The sequence below is a fragment of the Oreochromis aureus genome, linkage group 4 (genome assembly GCF_013358895.1).
Source record: "Oreochromis aureus strain Israel breed Guangdong linkage group 4, ZZ_aureus, whole genome shotgun sequence".
NCBI lineage: Eukaryota > Metazoa > Chordata > Actinopteri > Cichliformes > Cichlidae > Oreochromis > Oreochromis aureus.
In genome coordinates this window covers 6,394,917-6,418,249 of record NC_052945.1, presented here as the reverse complement: position 1 = coordinate 6,418,249, position 23,333 = coordinate 6,394,917, and the positions used below count along the sequence as shown (strand labels likewise).

General features: G+C 39.2%; 1 protein-coding gene across 1 annotated transcript; it reads left to right on the top strand.

Annotated features, from left to right (window-relative positions):
* The first annotated feature begins 647 nt into the window (after nucleotides 1-647).
* On the top strand, nucleotides 648-18,110 carry ppp1caa (protein phosphatase 1, catalytic subunit, alpha isozyme a). The gene is made up of 8 exons (XM_031750814.2): nucleotides 648-857; nucleotides 1,109-1,226; nucleotides 12,607-12,738; nucleotides 12,994-13,224; nucleotides 13,318-13,422; nucleotides 13,531-13,754; nucleotides 14,529-14,663; nucleotides 14,884-18,110. Exons 2-8 carry the CDS (start codon nucleotides 1,172-1,174, stop codon nucleotides 14,998-15,000), a joined length of 999 nt encoding a protein of 332 aa, XP_031606674.1. The 5' UTR covers nucleotides 648-857; nucleotides 1,109-1,171; the 3' UTR covers nucleotides 15,001-18,110.
* The last annotated feature ends 5,223 nt before the right edge of the window (nucleotides 18,111-23,333 follow it).

Sequence of the window (23,333 nt, the reverse complement as noted above, 5' to 3'; positions counted from 1 at the left end):
CGTCATCTAGGCATAAAAATTAAATATGTAGAATCATGCTTTTCACATGAAACTGTACTCTTACTTTTTATTTAGTTTTGGACTTTTGTTTTTGTATCAGACTGTTTATTTTCCAGAGTGGGTCACAGCTGACTGTAACAGATGACTGACAGTACTAATGAAAAGATGCACAAAAGCCCTTTGTATTATTCGTGCGCATTTCACCACAGTGACAGACCTTTTTATTGTTTTATTTAGTTTATTAAACACACAATTGTGTGTGTCAGATAGTTTTTGCTTCTATTAAAAGCCTTAAGTTCAATTAACTAAGATGTATTTCCCACTTAGTTTTAGTTTACTTTATTATAAAACCTTGTTGCGTGCTGCTAATTTATAATTTTATTTCAGTCAACTATAATATCTTTTTTCTTTTACTTTTAAGTTTTTGTTAATTGGAAAACGTTGGCGGGTACTGCTCTGTCTGATAGAAGTGTGGTTTTAGGGTTTAAAGTGCAGTTCCACATCTCCACACTGGGTGGCGCGCTTTGAGCTTTAGTTTAAATCTTGCCATTGTAAACGGCTGTGGACGGGGCCTAAGAATAAGACGGACCCAGTGTGTATCCAATCAGATGCGAATATTGGGGAGCTGAGCTCTGCGATTGACCAATCGCTTTTTGAGAAACGTGTGAAGAACTCGGTTTGATTCACCCTTCTGTGTTACCGTAGACGCTTCGCTCGAAACGGCCCTCTTTTAAAGTTCCTGGGGGAAGAGTGGAGCGACCCGGACAAACCGAGGGAAAAGGGCCAAGATCGAACTCAGGGGATAAATATTTACACAGATTTCAACACGGGAGGATTGATATTAAACCGGACACAAGGTTTGACATGTTATCTCTTTCTACGTTTAAATATTTAGCTAACGCTTGCTCACTAGCCAAGGTTCAATTTTGCTGCTGCTAGTTTATGATACTTAGCTAATAGCTACCTAGCTAGCTTAGCTAGCAGAAGCTCGGTTAAGCTCATTGACTGTTTTTGACATTGCTCGACTAGCAAGTGTGACTCATTCAGTGAATTACGACATTATAATTTGAGTAACTCTCAGTGTCCATTCCCCGTTTTTCCCTCACAGAAATCTAAGGTGAGACACAGAAAACCATCGTCTTGAGCCCGAGAACGTCAGAAAATAAAGAAAATGGCGGAGCCGGACAAATTAAACATCGACTCTATAATTCAGCGTCTCTTGGAAGGTAAGGAGGATCAAATCCGCGTCACAGCCCAGTGTTTGTTATATTAGGGCATGTCTTGGTGGCAGTGAATTGTGTACATCATGTAGGTCAGCTGCAGTTAAAAGCGGCCACAGTGTGTTGTAGTAGCCTACTTAAGATCGCTCTACTCTCAGGCTCGGTGGCTGGTTTTGGATCAGCGGTTGAAACCAAAACAACAGTGCTCTTTATAGATTGTTTAGCAAACCGTAAAGATTGGGCGTGCTGGGGTTTTTTGTGTTTTGTATTTTTTTTTTTTTTTAAATTTAGATGGTTTGCTGTTGTGCTGTCTACAAAAGAAGGGGAAACGCGTGACGTTATAGAGTGATGTAGAATTGGAAAAGATGAGCATTACTCACCTATTTATGCAAATTACGCATTCTGATGCGCTATTTGCGTAGGGATATTGTGCTTTTACCTGTTTTGTTTGTTTGTTTGTTTGTTTGTTTTCATAAAAGAGGAGTTTATTCAGGGGAAATGCTCAGACACGGTAGCCGCAGTGGACTATTTCCATTTTACGTGTTAATTCTCTTTGAGTAAGAGTAGTTTTGCAGTCAGCCCCTTCCCCACTACAGTTATTGAGTTATTTAAAACGAAATGCAGATTTTGGTTAGTTGGTTTCAGTTAGTTTCCAGATGGGGTTTTCTCATTGTCGTTCAGGTTTTTTGTTTCAAAAATGTTTGGTTTTAGTGTCTTTTAGCTTATTTATTTATTTATTTTACTGTGGAGGTTATTTGTCAGGGATATTTTCAGAAGTTCAGAATAGATGTCAAAATTAAAAGGTATCTGGCTCACACTCTAATAAATACGTGAACCGAAGGTTGTGATAACCAATTTGATCAAATTGCTAACGACTAAAAAAAATGAGGACATACCTTCTTTTTATTTCAGTTTGCTTAAATGTTCCTTTCCAACTGGTTTTACTTTTGATTTTAGTTCTAGTTGACTATAATAACCTTGCTTCTTGCTAGCTTGGCTGGACTGTGGGTTTTTGCTTTTTTCCAACTGCATTTCTGGAGTGTGTTTGTAGTCTGCTTCCCTGAGAGACTTGTTAATGAGCTGTACAAACAAAAATGCTCTGATTGGGACATACTCCATGTAATGGTTATTTAAACAGGTTAAGATGCCTCTGTACAAAAGACATGCACTTTAGGAGCAGACAGATGTATACTACAAAGACTAGATTTTCTCAGGTCACGAAAGGCATGTGCAAGACAATCTGCAGATACACAAATATGAATATGAAGAATGTGGCTTCATATTGTTTGTAGGCCAAGTATTTAAATTTTTGCCTTAGATCACATGTGAGGAAAAGGGCAACCAATAACTTGAATCAAGTTACAGCAACAACAACATATTTTCAAGGTAACATGAAGACCTGGGCCTCTTGTTTTTTGTTGTTTTTTAATCTAAAAGTTGCACTGAAACACAGCTTCAGCTGCCCTCAAATGGCATCAATAAGCCTGTCCTCCATTTCAATGTAAAGTGAATTTCCACAGAAGTTTATAATTTCCTGGAACCAGGATTTGCCTTGTTTTATAATAATTTACGTGGTCTTTGTATGTAATTATGCAGTGGTAAAACATAGATTTGCATTTGGTATAAACATACCATGAAAGATGCATTTAATGTTAGAGTAACCAGGCCTCATTTAGTGCAGTTTTTTTTTAGAAGCCTTGTAAAATATATTAGGGATGTTATGATACTTATATTTATATTTATAATTTTTCTAATTTATATAAAAATACAGATTTTAAATACCTGGAAAACTGTAATACTCAATAAAATGCTTAATACTGCTTTTGATACCATGAAGTTAAAAAAAACTTGGCAATTTGAACCATACAGACAGCTAAAACAAACACAGTGAGATAACTGTAGGGTGAGCGTGTATGGCAAATATTTCAAAATTGGGGAATTTAAAAAAACAAAACAACAAAAAGTATAATTTAGGTTGTCGGAGATAGCGCCGTACGTCCGAGGACTTGACACCATATTTCTGTTGCTGAACAAATATAGCAGGTAAGGTAGGCTGACAGAGTTTCTTTGCTCTGTTTCAGTCTGCAAATTTAAGAGAACACAACATGTTCAGACACACACAGTAATATCATCCTGTTAAATTAACATTGTTTATGTTATATATGGGCTGGACTGATAACTTTTGCTGGCTTGTTTTCACATTATGATTTTGTTATTAGCTACACTAGCTAGCCACTACCTTAATGATAACCTAACATGATGCTAATGTGGCTATTTAGCACAGATTTTATGTTGGATGCCCTTCCTGATGCAACTCTCCCATTCATTTAGGCTTGGGAATGGCACTTGGAGTACACTAGCTTGTGGACCCCTCGATTCTGGGTTTGTCCATTGAATACAGGCTAATATTAATGTATGCACTAGCCAGATTAACATAATGACTGTTTGATAATGGAAACAAAACTGACCTCTTGAAATTTTTCAGTGTTTTAAACATCAAGTACTGTTCAGCTGCTAGTGAGGGGAGGGGCTGTGTGCGCCACTCTTCACCCTGCTGCCTTCTGGCAGGAGGTAACGGAGCATTCGGGCCCTCACTGCCAGACTGCGAAACAGTTTCTTCCCCCACGACTCCTGAACACTCATACTGGACTGACACACACACACACACACACACACGTTCATACACGTCACTGCCTCAAAGACTAATCGGCACAATCGCACGCACACTATCATACATCAAGTTACGTTTTTCACAATGCTCAGTCTTTTGCACAACTTACTGTCATTGTTGCACTTCTGCGTGTGTTGTGTGTCTGCACTGTCTGGTGTTGCACTGTCTCTGTTTTGGGGTTGTTGTTTTTTTGTGCAATTTTTGCACACTTGCACTTTATGTAGTCCTTTGTTGATTGTCTGTTATATGTGGCAGCATGGTTTTGGAGAAATGTTGTCTCGCTTCACTGTGTACTGTTCCACTGCAAATGGTTGAAATTACATTGAAGCCACTTGACTTGAACTGGAGAAGCTAAAGATGGCACTGTGGTATCAGTGCTCCTGCAAATGAGTATGTAATCCAAAAGTAATTTTTAGTGTTTATTAGCATCTGACAGTCTCTTAAAAAACAAACAAACAACCAACCATACACAAGACAGTGCCGCATTCTTTTGCAGTGGTGAGTGAGATACCATCGCTGCTGATAAACAGTGCTCTGTGATAGACTCAAGGGCATCAGTGTAAACAGTATCACCATAATCAAACAGGGGTAGGTTTGGATAATACAGTGAAAGTGAAACTACAACTCCATAAAGAAAAATGTGTTTATAATAAAAAAGAAAAGATCAAAGTTTTGTCTTCCGCTTGGGTCTTAAAAGTGAGTGTAGCATCCTGCCAGAGTCCTAAGCATTTAACAATATTTTAACAAACTGTTTCAGTGTTATTACCATGAAAGGTCAGTACTGTTTGGGACTCCTTGCTGCATTTGCTCCACTGCTGCTTTTAAGCACAGTACAAACTGCTTACGTCACTTCTTTGTTTCTTAAAACAAGAATTGCATTAGTATTAAAACTTTATTGAAGCTATTTTGTTACTGTAAAATATGTAGTTGTTGTAAACAAATGCATTGCAATTGCGTCACAAAAATCCCAACACATTCCTGAAGGAGATATGAAGCAAGCAATATTGTGTGTTTGCTCTACGTGCTAACTGTCCTGGAAATGGTTGCTTTAAATCTGACTGCTCACTGACAAATTTGTCGTGGCTTTAAGTGTGTGCGAAATAAACAGGACTGTTTTATCTTCACATCCGCGCTGTGGTTGTGTAATAGGAGCCCAGAGGACATCAAACAGAAGAATAAATGTACCCAGACCCAGCGGTACAGTTCAAACTGCGGTTAGAAGAAACTAGGCTGTGACCTCCTGTAGTTGTCCTTGCATGTCAGTGCACTGGGCACAGCAATTATGAATTTTCCCATGTGAAACTGCTGAAATGGAAAAATATTTTTGTTAATTTGTCACTGGAGCAACATTTGAAGCGTTAGGCCCAAATGTGTTTTGTGGCTCCATGCACATAGAAAAGTTATTGACCTCTGATATAACCTAGCATGACAAATCACAAAATTACTTCAGGGTGCTTTATGGATGAGGTAAAGCTCTCCCACACAGTGTGATTCATTGAAATTATGCCTTTAGGGCCCACCTGATAGCTGAGTGGTTGGAGGCCTTACCACAGGGGTATAAATGACGTCAGTAGTCAGTCTCCAGTTTGATTCCCAGCAGGTCGAACCTTCACTCTCCACCACTGCCTCCTGTCTCTCTCTACCACTGCAGCTTTCCAAAAGATGCAAAGTAATAAAGTTCTTTTGACCAGTAAATGGAGAAATAACATTTGGGATAGAGTTTTATCCCAGGATCACTGCTGTTAATAAATTTGACCTTAGCCCTCAGTTTGTTTACCTTCTTTAAATATAGGCCCTGCATGATCAGCCTAAGCTGAGCTGGTGGAGGTGATTGGGATTATGTACAAATATGCATGTGCAGTCAAAGTACCTCCCAGAGAGAGTGTGCCTTTGTGGGCCATGCTGGCTGCTGCTGGAGTGTTTTGTACATAGATTGTTGTACTTGGGCTGTGATAAGACTGTCTGCCAAACAGAGGAGAAGGCAAACACGCCTGATAATGGCTGTATTTATATCCACTTATGTAACTACCGTGACCTTTTTTATCCACATTTGTGGTTTTATTGGTGAGGATAACCACTCGTCAGCTGATATTTGTATTCTCAGCGTTCTGTTAAAGGCGGCAGACTCCCACTGCAGGCACTACATCAAAAGGTTGATAAATTATCCTCATGCTAGTTCAGTCTCCCATGTGGACAACGAGGTATCCCTGCTCTGTTTCAAGACCAAACCAATTAAATGTGTTTGGGTAGCAAGCAGTTTCAATTGGATTACTTGCGTAGATCTAGAGCTAACTGAACTCTTAGCTTGTGCTTCTAATAGCATGCGTGGTAAGCGTGGCATCACGTAAGCTAGGCCAGAACAGCCGGCATTGAGCGAGGGAGCGCTGGGGCGATTCAACTGTTGATTCCAGCACCCCTGACATCCCCTCAGCTTTTCTGCTGTGCTCCATCTCTTTGTTTTCCACTGCCTGACCAGTGTACTGGAAAGCCTTTTGTCTGCACCCCCTCATGATAAGCTTACTGTTGCCCACTGGCTTGTGTGGCTAACTTTGGAGTAAGCTCTGTCAGTGCTTAGCCTTCTGTAATCCAGGTTTAAAGTGGGAAGCAGCACTGCAGTATTTATATCTACTTTCACTATTTTTAGTTGTCACTTCAGGACAGTGCCATTATTCTCTGTCAGTCTGCTGATTTCTACTCTCTCCATCCCTTTTAAAAGTGCTCTGCAGCCACTGTTAAAACCTGGATTAGTTTTGATGTGAGATGGCCTTTAATTAAGTCTCATGTACTTTGTGTAGCAACACACAAGTAGTGGCATATCTTTGGAGGCTTATTTAAAGCCCATAAAGGATTTATGAATTCTTTAAGTGTAGTTAATGTGGTACTGTAGTGGGTTTGTTTGTGTTGGTCATTGTGCGGTGGTGTCTGCATCGCTCTGGCATCACAAGTTATTGTTGGACCTGATAAACGATTAACAACAGCTACTTTTATTGAAAAGCAGAGAGTTTTCAAACAGGACTGCGTCTACACATTTCCTGTGTTATCAAAACAAGAAAAAAGAACACCTACACTGGCAGAATACAAGCCATGTTATTAGCATGATGAGTAAGCGAGAGCTGTAGTAATAATCAGCTGTATTAATAAATATTCGTCTTCCTCCGCTTTAAATATAACAGTGATCATAAGGGCATAACATGGCTGCTTGCTCTGCTCTTCTTCTTCTGTGTGTTGCTTCGTGGATAACAGGATTATTTTTAAAGGTTTGTTACTAGATTAGATTCAGTTTTACTCCTGTTGAAAAGTGTATCACACAAACAATGAAATGGAAGTTTGGTATTCAGTCTGAAGGGCAAACAATAAATTTATATGTATTTATAAACTATACATATATATAACCACACACCATATAAACACGTACCTATCTAGAGTAGTTTTTTTTCCCCCTGTAGTGAAGCAAATTGTTAAGACCTGAGTATTTCCTTCATTTTCTGACCTGATATCCCTGATATTGTCTGAAGCTCGTGTATAAAAACTGCTCAGTTTTCAGCTGTAATAAATTCGCTCATGAATGAGCCTGCAAAAAGTGTTTGACGACTTTACTGTTACAGCTCAGCTGCTTCAGATTCACTAGTCAGTACTTCTTAAATGTTTGCTCTTACTAATGGCATCTGTCATGTTACCGTGGCAGAGAAATGCACTTTGACCACAGGGGTATGTTCCAAGTTTAATGAAACAACATTTTTAATACGGAGATCAAATCATCAGCACTGCTCTGGTGTCATTAGAATGGCATTTAATTTAAATGTGGCTTTGTGAAGTTAAATTGACTGACATAGGGCACGTTTGAAGTGGGTTTTTGGCGAATTGCTTAATGGTTACAACATGAAATGAGGGTTTTTCCTGGCACGAAATGGCCATTTGGGGTGATGTAATTGTACACAAATGCGCAACTGATCTTTGTTACCTTACTCAACAGAAGGTCATCATGTTGTTTGTGGTCATTCTGCTAATTTACCTTTAGTGGAAGGTCTTGTTTTTGATTGGCCTTGATGATCTCATTTTCTTTGGTCACTACAAAAAGCTTGTGACCATAGGTTGAGGGCAGGGACCTCGATCGACCGGTAAATTGAGAACTTGACTTTTACGCTCAGCTCTCTTTTTACCATGGCGGACTGGTAGCATCTGCATCACTGCAGCTCCACCACCAATTGGTCTGTCAATCTCCCGCTCCCTTCACCCCTCACTAGTGAACAAGACCCAGAGATACTTGAGTTAAAACCTTTGGTTGTATCTACAAGCCATATTGAAATTATTTTTTTTTTTTTTTTTTTAAATAAACCAGCTTACAGCTTTTTTGTAATTGACAGATACAGTGAAGAAATGACAGGAAAGCAGAAGGAGAGAGAGGCTGGTGAAGACATGCGGCAAAGGGCCGCGGGTCAAACCCGGGCCAGCTGCTTTGAGCCCTACGGCACGTGATCACCTACAGTTAACGGTTCATCCGTATATTTTAATACAACTTCTGGAGGCTTGCTGCAGATTCTTCACTGTGTAAAACAAACGGTGGTGGATGGAGCAGATATAAAGTTTACTTTTCTTCACGTTGAAGTTTGTTGATCGGGTTGTTTGATGAAGGACTCCCGCTAGCTTTTTCCCTGGCAAAGGTTTTAAAGGTGATCACAGGAACAGTGCTGCTGTTTTGGACACTAGAAACACGTTTTCTTTCACTCAGCCTGAGCTCACTGTCTCAGTAATGGCTCCGCCTCTTTGCTCTTCGCCATGTGTAAACAGACTCTGGTGCAGTGTTAAAACTATGATAACGTAACACAACAGTGATGACGTTGGCAGTGGTTTTTCTTTTGTTTTTTGTGTGTGTGCTTTTTTTTTTTTTGTTTGACTCTGTATTCAATCACTGCTCCTAAAGACATTTGTATTGCAGGTCCGTTTTCACTCGCAAATGTGGGTGTAATGCTCACATTTACATGATTTAACACGTCAGCGGACTACAGAGCTGTGAGTGAAACAAAGCATCGAAGCAAAGAATTTGTCTCAGGAATTTTTACAATGAATTATTCGAAATACTCGATGAATCGTTGCGGTCCTACAAGGAACTAACAGTTTAAATATAATTACACAGTTTCGGCTGAACTTGTTTTGAGGTTCACCAGCAGCAGGTATAGCCATCTTAAATGTTTAATATTGTCAGAGAGATCCAGTTTGAAAAGGGCTGCCCTGTGTTGCTTTGCTCTTTTTGGTATGTAAAAGGGAAGTGTTTATCTCTGGGACGTTGTACACCTGACAGCCATTAAATCAGTACCATTAGAGAGAAGTCTGTTTACCTGCAGCTTGAATATAATTGTCACTCAGATTTTTGGCGGTAGTTGTTTCCATAAAGTATATTACTCTGTTCATTAGCCTGTGTAGAAATGTACTGGGTGAGAATCAGACTCCTCATTAGAACAGCGGTCCCAACCTTTTTTGCGCCATGGACCGGTTTATGCCCGACAATGTTTTCACGGACCGGCAATAAGGTGTCGCGGATAAATACAACAAAATAAAACTAGTGCCGGTACCAAAAAAAGAAGATTTATTCATAACACACGTGAAAAGACCCAGGAAAACAGAGTTAACGATAAAAACGATAACAAAATGACGCTGAAAACCGATAAAAACCCTGAAAACCACACATTTCACACCTGAGCCTCAACTCTCGCGGCCCGGTACCAAACGACTCACGGACCGGTACCGGTCCGAGGCCCGGGGGTTGGGGACCGCTGCATTAGAAGGCTTGTACAGTTTGTGTCGGGAGCTGCTTTGGCATCAAGCAGCACATGTACGAGCGGGGGTGTGATTGATTCTGTCGCTGATACAAACAAATCTGATTCCAAACTCCGTCGCAAGCAGTCTTGTGTAAGTGTGCAGTGGACTGAATTGCAGATTAACATGGCATCACATCCACACCCTGCAGCTGGCGTGTCAGTGGACAAATATTTTGGTCTGAATCATTTCACACTGCCTGTGAGACTCCCAGATACTTTTTTTTCCCTCTTCCTGTGGCTGTCATTTACATCACACTCCTACCTTTTCTAGCATTAAAGCTGTGTCGACGACTATTTCATGTGATGTGGCTCCGACAGTTTGTCAGGAAAATTAGCTGGACTTGTTCAAGTCTTTATCATGACTGTGTGGTAAGTGTGAAAACACATGGCTGAGCATACACTAGACAAACCTGCTGAATTCTTAACATACCATCAGCAAAGGCTCTCTATTACAGGCACAGAGCTTTTCTTGCATAAGAATTTTTTGTTTTAAAAAAGACACTAACCAGGATGGTCAAAAAATAACATTTTTTGGGTCATAATTTATTCAAGCTTTTTGTTTATCACATGGGCAAAAATAACAGGAAAACTGTTAGCACAGATTCTTTGACTTAAGTATATGCTTAGTAATTGTTCCTGAACATTTTCATATCCCATGGACTTGTTTTGAGCCTGTTTACATATAATCAGGATTGCTGCTGGTCATTAAAGTCTTACCTGAACGATAAAAGGAAAAAATTAGGTCTTCAAAAGCTTTTTTTTTCTCTCACATGATTGCTGTAAGTATTAAATTTGCAGATGCTCAACGATTTGATCCATTTGTCATCATGCATATCTATCGTCTCTTATTATCTAAAACAACATGCTAACCTAATGGCATAATTACAGATGTCTATTACTGGCCTGTTACCAGGTTGACACCACAGGCTGAGTGTAGATGTTGTCACTACAGCTTTAATTGTGGCTCACTTTGTTGGCCATAAAAGTTACCCCTATGCCTTAATTCAGCTTTAAGGGTACCTTGTTAAACAAATCCGGTTACCCATACGGATCAGGAAGCCAAGTGTGCAGTGTTTGACATAACCAATGACCTTATAGGCTGAGGACAGTTTAAACAAAGTTGGTGGGGCAAGTTAAGCCACCTGCTGGCCTGTTCGGACCACTGACAGTTTTCACCAACCACTACTACTTATGAGTTCATCTGTGAAGTAAACTGGTTAAAGCAACACTCACTAATGAATATCAATGTTTTTGTTTTTGTTTTTTTTCTTCTTCTTGCTCTCTGTAACATGTTTTTATGTGCTGAACAGAGCATTTCATAGTGGTGTGGAAAACGCAGCAGGAAGGTGACTGGTGCAGGACCCCACAGTGCAAGCATTTCACACATTTTCTGCTAAGAACAGATTAGGGTTTAATAAAAAGTACAAAATTAAGCACAAGTATTATTATTTTTTTCCGCCCAACAAGGTTGAAGTTGAAAAAAGCATCAGAGATGTCATAGTTTATGGTTAAGCTGGCTAATCCTCTATGATACAGTAAGCAGCAAAGGCAGTGATGCCACTTAGACGTTGAACACGGGTGGAGTGAAAGAAAATGTTTTCTTGGAAACATTTGTGGGGAAAGAAGCAAGAGTACTTTATCGTTTTGCCTGTTTAATGAGATTAAAGGTGAAGAAAAGCTGTCTTGTGGGCTCCTCCCATCCACTGGAGGTTTGCTTTATATCATGACAAAGCTAAAGAATAAAGAACAAGTTTTAAAAGGTGTGTGCAGATGAGCGGCTTGTTTCGTTTTCCACCCTGGTTATATTTGGCACATTTTTCTGTTTAACTTTGCTTCATGTTGCAGCCTGTAGCAATGTGTCTACTCCTATATTAAAAACGTAAAACACACTGATGTGGAAGGTCCTCACAGGCCAGGCTTGTCATGCACTGGTGGAAGCTCTGAGCAGTAATTGTTAAAGCCACAAACCATAGTCACGTCTTCAAATTCCTTGTTTTGTCTTAAAATTAGTCCAAAGTTCACGAAAGTCATTTGTTTGTAGAGAAAACCATGTAGCACAGTTTCAGGGATTAACACATGGCTGGATAGTTTAGTTGTTCTTTTAAACCTGGAATATAATACATTGTTGTTGTTTTGTTTAATACTTTTTTTTTTTTTAAAGATGCATCAGATTTATATTTTATTTTATTATTATTTGTGTGTGTGTGTGTGTGTGTGTGTTTTAAACTGGTAGAGGGGCCTTGATTATGTTTATGATACAGCCTGTGTCGTTGCTTTATTTTTGATTTGAGACATTGGCACGCAACTGGCTGTAAAACCAATCGTTTCTTCTTCACTGTGCATATTGACAGTCCTAATGAAGTGTTTGCTATCTCTTTGCTGCAGCCACATTAGCGAGAAGGGGAAGTGGGTTTCACGTCCTCTAGCTTCGGTTTAAACTGCAGCCTAAGCAGAAAGACGTGCTTTTTGAGGCTGTGCATATCGAGCAATTTTTCCACTGATCAGGCTTTCTCAGATGCTGCCTCTCGTTGCATACTTCGCAAGCTCATGTTGTGGTGTTATGTTTTGGTAAGCATTTAAAAGTGTGTGTTGTGTTAGTACCGTGTTATTTCCAAAATCTGTAGTGCATTATTACCTCCAAATGATGTGTCTACCTGCTAAAGTGTCTGTTGGACTGGTCTGCTGACAGAATTTGTCAGCAGTTGGTTGGTGGGAGGTGTTAATTTTCCAATCTGGTGGTTTGGTTCAAAATTTGAGGATCACGTTTTCATTGTTTTACGTCAGTCTTCATTCAGTCTTATTTACAGATCTCTTCTCTTTGCAGTGTTGCTGAATCTCTGAAATTTCTCATCCCTGTGTGTTTTTTGTTTGTTTGTTTGTTTTTGTAACCCCTCTTTAGTCAAGGGATCTCGGCCAGGGAAGAACGTCCAACTGACCGAGAATGAGATCCGTGGCCTCTGCCTCAAATCTCGTGAAATCTTCCTGAGCCAGCCGATCCTGCTTGAACTGGAGGCTCCCCTGAAAATCTGTGGTGAGTTTTAATCAACCAAAGGGGTTGGTGAGTTTCACGGGACAAAGACATGATGTGCATCTCAGAGGATGCACTGTAGGCGCACTCTTGCGCAGGAGAAGACAGTCATTATGAGAGGGTTTTCTCCTGGTTTGCTTGTCTGTAATTAACGCTTTTATCAGCTGATAAGCGTGGGCTGTTCTGGCAGAAGCATCAACACCAGAAGCAGTGAAAGCATGTTGTTTTTAAATTGCACATCTCTGCTGCCCCCTGCAGGCGATGTCCATGGTCAGTACTATGATCTGCTCCGGCTCTTTGAATATGGAGGCTTCCCCCCAGAAAGCAACTACCTGTTCCTGGGTGACTACGTCGACAGAGGAAAGCAGTCACTGGAAACCATCTGCCTGCTTCTAGCCTATAAGATTAAATACCCAGAGAACTTTTTCCTGCTGCGTGGCAACCACGAATGCGCCTCTATTAATCGAATCTATGGCTTTTATGATGAGTGTAAGTACAAAAGAAGCTTCTAAAAGGAAACAAAGGCAAATTTGCAACTTTAAATTTTGCATTTAATTTCTTTTGTTTTTTTGTTTTTGGTAGGTAAGCGACGGTATAACATTAAATTGTGGAAGACCTTCACAGACTGCTTCAATTGTTTACCTGTGGCTGCCATTGTAGATGAGAAAATCTTCTGCTGTCATGGAGGTGGACCTTGTTAATATGTGACTTTACGAAGCCTAAACCATTTGATCCAGGCAAAGGTTGGCACATATTTATTTATTTATTTATTTATTTAAACGTTTCCTCTCTCAGGCCTCTCTCCTGATCTCCAGTCGATGGAGCAGATCCGCCGAGTTATGCGACCCACAGACGTGCCTGACCAGGGTTTGTTGTGTGACCTGCTGTGGGCTGACCCAGACAAAGATGTGCTCGGCTGGGGTGAAAACGACCGTGGAGTCTCCTTCACATTCGGTGCAGATGTGGTGGCCAAATTTTTGCACAAACATGACATGGACCTAATATGCAGGGCACATCAGGTAATGTTTACTAGTTTAGTCACTGTTAAATGAAGGTGTGTCTAAATTCATCTTTGTATAGAAGGAAACTTGGAATAAATTCGGTACAATTTGACAACACACTCCAACCACAAGCCTTTACCAGAGTGTACATTTCAGACACTCTGAAGAGGTGTTCCCTTAATTCTTACTAATGAAGATGCGTTGTGTGGCGGTGTTTTTAATAGGACTGCAATGTAATCAGAGGCATTTTTAATGTTTTTCTTGCCATATTAAAAAAAAAAAAAAAAAAAAAAAAAAAAAAAAAATACGAGGAAAGAAAAATGCTACACCTCCAAGCAAAACTATGATAAATAATTTAAATAATTTCATTAGTATTTTCTCACTTTTATATCATTGGACTGTAGATTATGAAGATGCATTAGCTAACTTCACAGCTGTAAGTCATGCCTACACAACCATCTAAAACGAAAACAAAAAATAAACCCCACATCAAACAAACACTGGTGGAAATCTTGGAGATGAAGAATAAATATGTGAAGATTCAAGTTTAACAAACTGCTTTCGAACACTCACAAAAAATTGCTATTAGTGTTTAAAGCCGGAGAATAGAAATACTCATAAAGCAAACTGTGAGGGTGTTTCAATGTAGGTATGATATATTCTATTTTTTAACAATGCCTGAGTGCCATAACATTAAACTATACATCTGATTCTTGAGTGGCACCAGCCTCTATTTTTTGTTTGAATGTTTTTTTTAATATGTAACATCAATGGTTTCCTTTTGGTCTTCAGGTGGTTGAAGATGGTTACGAGTTTTTTGCAAAGAGGCAGCTCGTCACTCTGTTCTCTGCTCCCAACTACTGTGGAGAGTTTGACAACGCTGGTGCCATGATGAGTGTGGATGAGACGCTCATGTGCTCCTTTCAGGTGTGGAGAACAGAACTAATAACTTTTCAGAAAACAGATTTGTTTTGTTTAGTAGCGTCAGACTAAAACGATACAATATATGGTTCGCATATTGATTCATGTAGTAGTGGCAGAATTTTAATTGTAGTTTTTTTTTTTTTGTTTTTTTTAAACCCATATAATTAGAGTTCACTGTGTGCGTCCGTCGATCTAATCGATTACTTCTTTGTCCATCTCACAGATTCTGAAGCCAGCAGATAAGAAATTATATCCTTACGGTGCTGGGGGAGGAATGGGATCAGGGAGGCCGGTCACCCCTCCGCGAAATTCAGCCAAGGCCACCAAGGCCAAGAAATAACACCCACTGGGTCCGCCTCCTACAACCTGCCACCCCCTGTTGGCCCAATGCTTCTTTTTTATGTTGTTGTTTTATGTCTCCTCCTCTACCTCCCAAACCTTTGTCTCCCTTGTCACTAAACGGCAACAAAGAAACCAACTGTCCAGGGTTCAATCATGTTTTTTCTCTCTAAAACTATTTTTAACTGTTCGTTTGGTTGACTGGTTGAATTTTGCGTGAATGAGTGTGTTTAAAAAAAGAAAAAAGTGTGAATGATGCAGAGGGAGCTGCTGTATTCTGTACGTATGTTTTCTGCCTCCTCCTGTGCCCTGCGTTCGGTTTTCCTGTCATTTTGTAGAGGTGGGCTCTGCCCATCCTTCATATAAGCTCAAACCTTGCAGAGGAGGAGTGAAAAGGGGTGGGGGTGGGGGGGGCTTAGCTGTTTACGGTAAGGCCTGCACTGTTTAATGTTAAACACAAGCTTTTGTACATCCTGTCTCTGAGGTCAGTGTATCTCTGTGTGATGTGATGGGAGGGGGGAGGGGGGTGCTGGGTTTTTGGGGATCAAGTTGCACGGTCATACGGTAACGGCACATACCACACACTGGGTGCACGGGTGGATAAATGTGCAGGTGAGTCCTTGAATGAAATGGATTCACAATAATATATATATATATATATTTTTCTTTCCTCTTCCATTTTTGAAAACCAATGATTTCAGTCATGGATGTGAAAAAGTTCTTTTTTCTTCTTCTTCTTCTTTTCTCTGTAGATAAATGAAACCAACGTGGTTTTACTTTTTCTTTTTCTCGTTTTTAGTTCACTGAAGTTGAATAAAAAATAACCATTTATTTGAGGCATGCCATCATGTTGATCACTTTGCCATTGCTTTATGTTTGTCACGCATAATGGCTGCTTTTCTTTTCTTTTTTCTCTCTGTGGTACCTTGAATTGACAGGTGTTTTATAAGTGAGACTCTCAAAGCGTAGAAGCTAGGATGTGTAAGTTTGGTGTAGTTTAACACCTAGTGGAAACAAAGTGGCATTTACACATAAGTGGAAAAATCATGAACATAAACAACACAAATCTGGTTGAGCCAGATGTTGCTGTTTTTATCAAAAAAAAAAAAAATCCTAAATGTTTATTTTTTCTAATGATTGTTGGCTTCTGATGCAGCTAATGATTATTTTTGCAAGGCTGAGAGGACCAGGAAGGTAAATGACATCATCACGTGCAGTTAACATGTTGCACAAATAGGCGCCACTGACATTGCATCTGTGTTGAACTTTGCACACGATACTTAAGATGCCTGCTGAGGAGATGAGAGATTTTTTTTTTTTTTTTTCCCCCCCACATTTTCACTGATTAAAAGCAAAAAAAAAAAAAAAAGGCAAAACATAAATGGAGACGAGATGGTGATTCATTCGCTCTAACCTTTCAAAATGCTCCAGCTGAGACCACTTCACTCTTTGTTTTCTATGATGAAACGAAGAGTGGGTTTATTTAAATGTAAAAACCCACACTGAATGAGGGGTGCATGCAAGTTTAGCTTGTGTTTTGCCAGTTTTAACACTGATATTTGAGAAGATAAATAAATAATTCAAGGAGGTTGGGGGTCCCCCACAAAGATTATATTAAAGATAATCATGTGCAGTGAACTCTCGGTGAATCCAGCGTGAGGCTGAGCAGCTAGTGCTGTGTGGCAGTGAGCTAGATGATTATCTACGCTTCTTAGATTGCTTTTTGTAAAATATGTTGCCCAGATTGTGGAATTACTTTAATTGCTTGTGAGTGCAATCATTGCTTTGAGCACGTTCAGAATTTCTTCTTATAGAAAATTTCAAAAAAAAAAAAAGTCATAGACAAGAGTTAAAAATATGCTACTGGGTATTATCCAAGTGTACCACCTGCTGCCCTTATGTAATCACCTTGACTTGATTCAGATCCTAGATTCATGAATTTTTAATTGGACCCATCTCTATTACCGTCTAATGTCAGAGCTGGTCCACCCCCCCTCCGTGGCAAACAGGGTGTTCCCAGTGAAAGCAGGCCATAGTTCAACGCAGGCTGTTGTAAACTGCTGGAGAAATCTCCCTGCAGTGTTTCAGGGTGTCTTACTGCCCTTTTCTGATAAACTTTTATATTATTTTTTTTTTGTTTTGCCCCGTTGCATTATTGGTCAGTCTGATTTCATTCGTCTGTCCTCGCGTTCTCGTGAACACAAACAGTCACAGTCATCCCAGCCCCACTGCAATTTCTATCAAACCCGTGTGGCTGTTAGAAAGCTGTGCGTGATGGCTTTTTAACAGGGGAGAGACAGTGGGACTCCTAACTGCAGCAGATATAATGCAGAAAAAGGCTGGTGGTAGGGTGGGGTAGGGTGGGGTGGGGGGGCATCATTAGATTTCATCGTGTGCTCATGTCTGATTCACATTGAGTAATTTCAACTCAGGAAGTGAAATTTAAATATATTCAAATGAAATGATATGATTCATGTACTGAGAAAAATCCAAGCTTAAATGCCATTATTGCAGAATATGTGTACGTGTGAGTGATTTCAGTTTGTGTTCATATTTCAAAGTGGCTAAATGAAGCTCGAGCTTGGCATGCTGGTGAATGGTGCATGGTGGGTGGGTGGGGACGCCATGATTTACAAAGATATCGGAAAATGAATGGAAATTTGTGATATTATAGGATAACAAAGGGTTTATACAAGGCTTGAGGCCATCTCCACAACAGTAAGTGGCTACTGTAAAACAGTCCAATAAAGGCCACTTTCACTCCCATTTCATAGCTGTACAAACGCTTATGACTTTTTAAATTGCTTCGCTATATTTACAGTTGTTACCTCTAAGAATCTGCGCTCTCATCGCTTTTTCTCTCAGTCTTGATTTTTACTGACAAATTTAACCCCAGATACTGCAAAGCTTCTTAGTGTAGGATTTTTTTAATCAATCAGGGATGTTTTGCACCATGCACTGTCGCTGGGTAGAAATAAAAATCATTAGATTGTTACGATTAAGATAACAAAACAACGGATATAAATAGTATTTTTATTTGTATTTCATTTGTTTTCAAGTCGACCACGATTTGTCTCTGTTTAAAGGTAGAAATAAAATGGAATTTGTACATTTGTGTCTGGTTTTCTTTTCATCTTCGATTGTGACTTAAAGCTTTCTGCAGGAAGACCGAAAGCAGCTTCGTTTGAGGGGAGCGAGAGCGTAATTTTTCCACGTCTTTCCTGCCTCTAGGCTGTTTTGCTTTATTTCTTTTGCGGGGGCTGCCTTTATTGTCTGTCAAACATTTGGAGGATGAGTCAGTGGCACGGTTGGCCCATTTATCCCCCTGCATGTGCATTTACTTATTTATCTGATTTCAGCTGGCTCAGACGGCACCGAGAGATGCTTTACAAAATCAAAAGGAGTCTGACAAGTGATCGTGTTGGGCGTGAACTGGATGATTTTGAAAAAAGGAAAATGAAATCATGTTGCCAGCCTTATCTTTCGTCTTTTATTACAGTTGGATTCATAGCCCCTCTTATTTTTAGAAATCGCTATGATAAGGGCCAAGTCTAGAGTAAAACTGACAAATGGTGGGTGTCTTGTGGTTTTTTTGTTGGTCACAGTACAATCTGTGAATGCATGCATGCTGACTGGTTTCACGTTGATGCTTTCCTTCACCACACTAACAGGAAGACATCGGACACGCACGTTCATATCTCAATTTCAGTGGAAATGAGTTCAGTGAAATCATGCTTATTTTAAGATTGAGCTTTTCTAACTTGCAGAAGTGGTTTAAAGTTATCAAAAGTAATAATTTTAATTAACAAAAAAATCAGTGTAATTCGAGATATTGATGGTAGGTAGTTGCACAGTTTAGTTTGAATTAAATAGACAGGAATAAAACACATTTTGATGTGATTGGAAGGTTGCAACGCTCTGCCGTCTAACCATAAATCAACAGAAATTGCCCATTTAAAAATTAAAAATGCAGACATCAGTTAAATTTTAGAGTTTCGACTCCAAATTTAACCTCAGTGAGTCGTATGTATATCAAGTGTGTGTGTGCGCGTGTGTGCTCTGTGGGTTTCTGTTTCTTTCCACACTCCTTTTATACATGCAAACTGTATATTAGGTGGCTTATTTCTCAGTGCAGGCTAATATCTCGCAAAATGCGGGGTAAAGAGGATGCTTGGGTGGGACAATGTAGGACACCGAGAGGTACATTTAGATATACAGTATGCAGTGTACAGCTTAGCATTGTGCCCATGAATATCAAAAATAATGTATCAGGACTGAATGCATTTTTTTTTCTAACTTCATCACTTGATAAATATTCATAAATGAAAGCTACTGTTTATTTTTAGGTTTGTACTCATTTATGTATCTGGTTATATTCCTTTGGTTTCAGTAGGGATGTATCTGCACATTACTATTTTAGCTGCTTGTTCTTATTTATTTGTGGGAGTCAAGTGCGTTGACTTTTATAAACTACAGTCAATAAAAACTGCCAGAATATTTGGGATAGAGGAACAAGAGGTCAACATTTTGTGCAGTCGCCTCTCTAGTGAGGAGGTTGTCATACTTCTTGACATCAGCTGTACTTCTCAGAGCTAGAAAGGTCAATTTTGGATGGATAGAAAAGAAGAGTTGAAGTAGAGGAAGATGTGCTTTTGTTCTCGTCATCATGACATGAACTGTGGTTAGAGTGAAAAGTAGTGCTTATCTTCTCTCTCACGCTTGAGGCTGCATAGTCCACAGACCACACTTGGAGGACCCGGGCTGTAAGGTAAAGGCACTAGCTGTCAATTCAAGAATTTTTTTTTGTTCATTTGTTTTTTTTTATATTAAAAAATCGTACATTTTCACCAAAAAACAGCATTGTATGCTCTGCGTGCAGATTTATTAATAATAAAATATAGTAAATAAACACAAGCTTGTACAGTGTAAACAAACAGTGGGAGCATTTATGGCCCCAGCAGTATATTATTTTATGTCTCGTGGCCATAAAAAAACACTTCCTTCCATCAGTTTGTCAGTCCAATTCTACAAATTCTCATTGTTTTCCAGGGACTGGCCCATTTGTGTAGCAACGATAACAGGAAGCTGTCAGGTTTTATTTTCATTTTCCACATCTGTTCACTAAATTGGAATGTTTTGCAGGCCCAAAAGACCCAGCGGAGAAAGATTTACAGCTGCAGAAGCTTTGATTATGAATTTTTCTGCATAAAATATTTAAAATCATAAACTTCTACAAACAAGCCTCGGTCATTTTAGTCACTGTAACAGCTCGCTCGCTCGAGGGCTCAATAAATCTAGCAAAAAGAGAAAAAATAACTCATAGACAAACAGAGCAGTTACTAAGGTTTCCTCAAGTGCTGAAGGGAGCTACAGTTTCCTCCTCCAAGGAGCTGAGAGAGACACTCTTTGATAGCTGAATGAAGTCATCCGGCCACTTGGAATACTCCAGCTGAGCCTTTGTGATGACAGAGCGATTGGTGCTTTCCACTTCTGCTCCTTGTAAAGCAGGCTGTCACCGGGTTCCTGAATGCTTGACACCCTTTAAAATATGCAGTAGCACTACTTTGGATCGTTTTCCAGTTGAGACCTGTCCATAGAGTTTTAGGGGGTGCTTATTTATTTCTAAGAAATTTCAGCACTCCAGAATAGTGGCTGGCAAAAATCCAAAGAGCAGCGAGGTGTCTGCATTCAGTGTGTCTGAAAATAGAAGCACGGAAAGATGGATTGTGTTTCAAACAGCGGGGCTGAGATGGCTGGCACAGCTCACTTTAAAATGTTTTATGTCCGAAAGAATCAGAATCTATGTGAAGCTACATTTTTAACTCAAATTGGTCCAATGTGTGTATTTCTGACTGCAAATGGTCTATTTAAATGAACTTTGAAAGGCAGAAGCAAGATGACTACAGACTGATATTGAAGCAGTTTGCCTGGAGTAGTCATTGGCAGTATGGGAGAACAGAGTGAAGACGTCAGGCTGTTTGGAGGCACCGTCTTAAAACTCTTTGTGAGACTTGTTCTTTGGCCAACTTCATGTTCACATGTGGTCATGACTTCCTTATTTCAGTAAGCTAAAAAAAAGCTTGTATGGAACAATTAAGGTTGCCACATGCAAAGTTTCGTTTCTATATAGTTTTAAATAGTCTGAGCTGCTTTCCAGGGTGATTTTTTTTTCATACAAATTCACTTTTTATTAGTTTAAATATTAGTTTTAACTTATATCATGAATGGCATTTGTCAGGGGAGTTCAGAATAGTATTACTTCACACCCACACGAACCTCTCTTCAGGCTTGTTGTGTTAAAATAACTGATATAAATATGACTGCAAACTAAATATTTTTTTCCTATTTTCTTAAGTTTAGTCGTTAATTTATAGTTAACAAGTTGTGACAATATCACAACACTGTGATATTGCAATATTGTGAAGGAAGGGAGGATCCACAGAGAGAAAAGGGATGGATATCGGAGGACAACAGATGGCTGAAAAAGATTAAAGAAAGAGAGTATCAGCTCACCATGGTGTGCCTGTAGCCTGATGTCAGACAACGCTGTAAGTGTGTTTATACTCTGACTTTTATCCCAAGCCTTTGTGTGTGTGTTGACTCAGCAGTGATAAAATTAGAGCATTTGAGGATAATGCCTGATGGTCTCATGGCTTTATATTCCATTTTATGTTAACTAAAGATTTTTTTGTTCCACTTTAGATGCTAATGGCACCCAAAAATTCAACAAATGTAGAAAATTAAGTGATGCTCACAGTTTGCTGGGGGAACACCAAGCAATCCCACACTTTACATGGCTATCCCACCCAGTACTCAAACCCTATGTCGATAAATGGAAGTTTATCTGTTATATTTTTATCTAAAATATTGACCTCAGATGATCCAGGGGTCCATTTGAAGGTCACCTGTTGCCAAAAGCAGGGCACCTTGGTGGCTCTGAGCTAACCTGGGTGATAAAGATTACCAGATCCCCAGCTTCCTTCAAATGACTTCTAAAAGCATGTTGTATAAAACTCTGTGTTTAAATCTACATTTCCTGCACTTTCTGAACTGTTTTCCAAGGTTTACATGGATTCTGCAATCGGTGGACAATTTAAACTTAAAAAAACATTAAAAACTTTCTAAATCTTCTTCACCCAATTTTCAGCATTTTTCTATTATTCGCCTCTGTCAGTGTGCCCCAGGGCAGCTGTGGCTACAATGTAGCTTGCCATCGCCAGTGTGTGAATGTGTGTGTGTGTGAATGTAGTGTAAAGCACTTTGGGGTCCTTAGGGACTGAGTAAAGCGCTGTACAAATGCAGGCCATTTTACTATTCATATAATAATTCAAATTATTACAAAGGCAACAGATTGTGCCAACATTTATGATGATTGTTAAAACATACCAATTTAATAAAATAATGTTTGTTTTCTATGTATGGTACTAGGGTTGCTAATATTTTTGTTTCCTCCGAAAAAGATGCAGCAGTGGAACGTCTTTGATTAAAGGATGTTATATAAATAAATGAGGGAAACTTTTGAAAGGAATTCATCTGCTTTTTAAAAATATAAGTAACAGGCTTGCATTGATTAGACTGACACACCAATCTAATAAGAAAAGACTGGAAAAATACAAAATAGGTCAAAGAGGACTGACCTTTGGTCTTTCCATGCTGTTAGCACATGACTTGATCATGTCACTTCTTCCTTGTTATATCATGTCACTGTTTTTTATCTCTTCCTTTTCCAGGCTAAATAGATTTTGGTAACAAGGTTGCATGTGTGTTGTTGGACACGGCAGCAGTGCATAATGACTGTTCTTTAAAAATATGTTGATGTGGAAAAAAATGTTCAAGAGACACATATGAACAAAATCATCAATCTTATTTTAACTAGTCTATTAGACATGCTTATCAGAAGACTATGGCAAAGAAAAAAAAATGCTATTTTGGGCGGTTCTCATGAGCTATTTTGTATTTTAAATAATATTTTGGAATCACCTTTCCAACCACTAGGTTTACATTTTGTCCCAGGACAAGAGTAATTTACACGACAAATGTATTATGTGTGTATTATGTACTTTGTGCAAGAATTATTCTCAATTTTCGAGGGTGGGACAGAAAATGTCCTGCAATTGTAGAATGGCGTATTATTTGTGTTTATTACGACGTAATGCAATCTAAAGCTTGGCCCTTAAATTTGTCATCTCATTAATTAAAACTTAAAATAAATTATATTTGCTTAACCTTTAAATGAGGTGTTTAAATAGCAAAATTTCAATCCCGAAGCATCAATCTAATGCACGGAGTTCCTCACTGTGAGCTTTAGATGTGCAATTAACAGTGCAGGAGGGT

What these genes read in the sequence shown, in the direction of transcription:
- ppp1caa (XM_031750814.2), top strand. Translation starts at nt 1,172, where the DNA reads ATGGCGGAGCCGGACAAATTAAACATCGACTCTATAATTCAGCGTCTC. An exon ending in AATCTTCTGCTGTCATGGAG is followed by an intron (nt 13,423 to 13,530) that starts GTGGACCTTGTT and finishes TTCCTCTCTCAG; the next exon opens with GCCTCTCTCCTGATCTCCAG. An exon ending in CGCTCATGTGCTCCTTTCAG is followed by an intron (nt 14,664 to 14,883) that starts GTGTGGAGAACA and finishes TCCATCTCACAG; the next exon opens with ATTCTGAAGCCAGCAGATAA.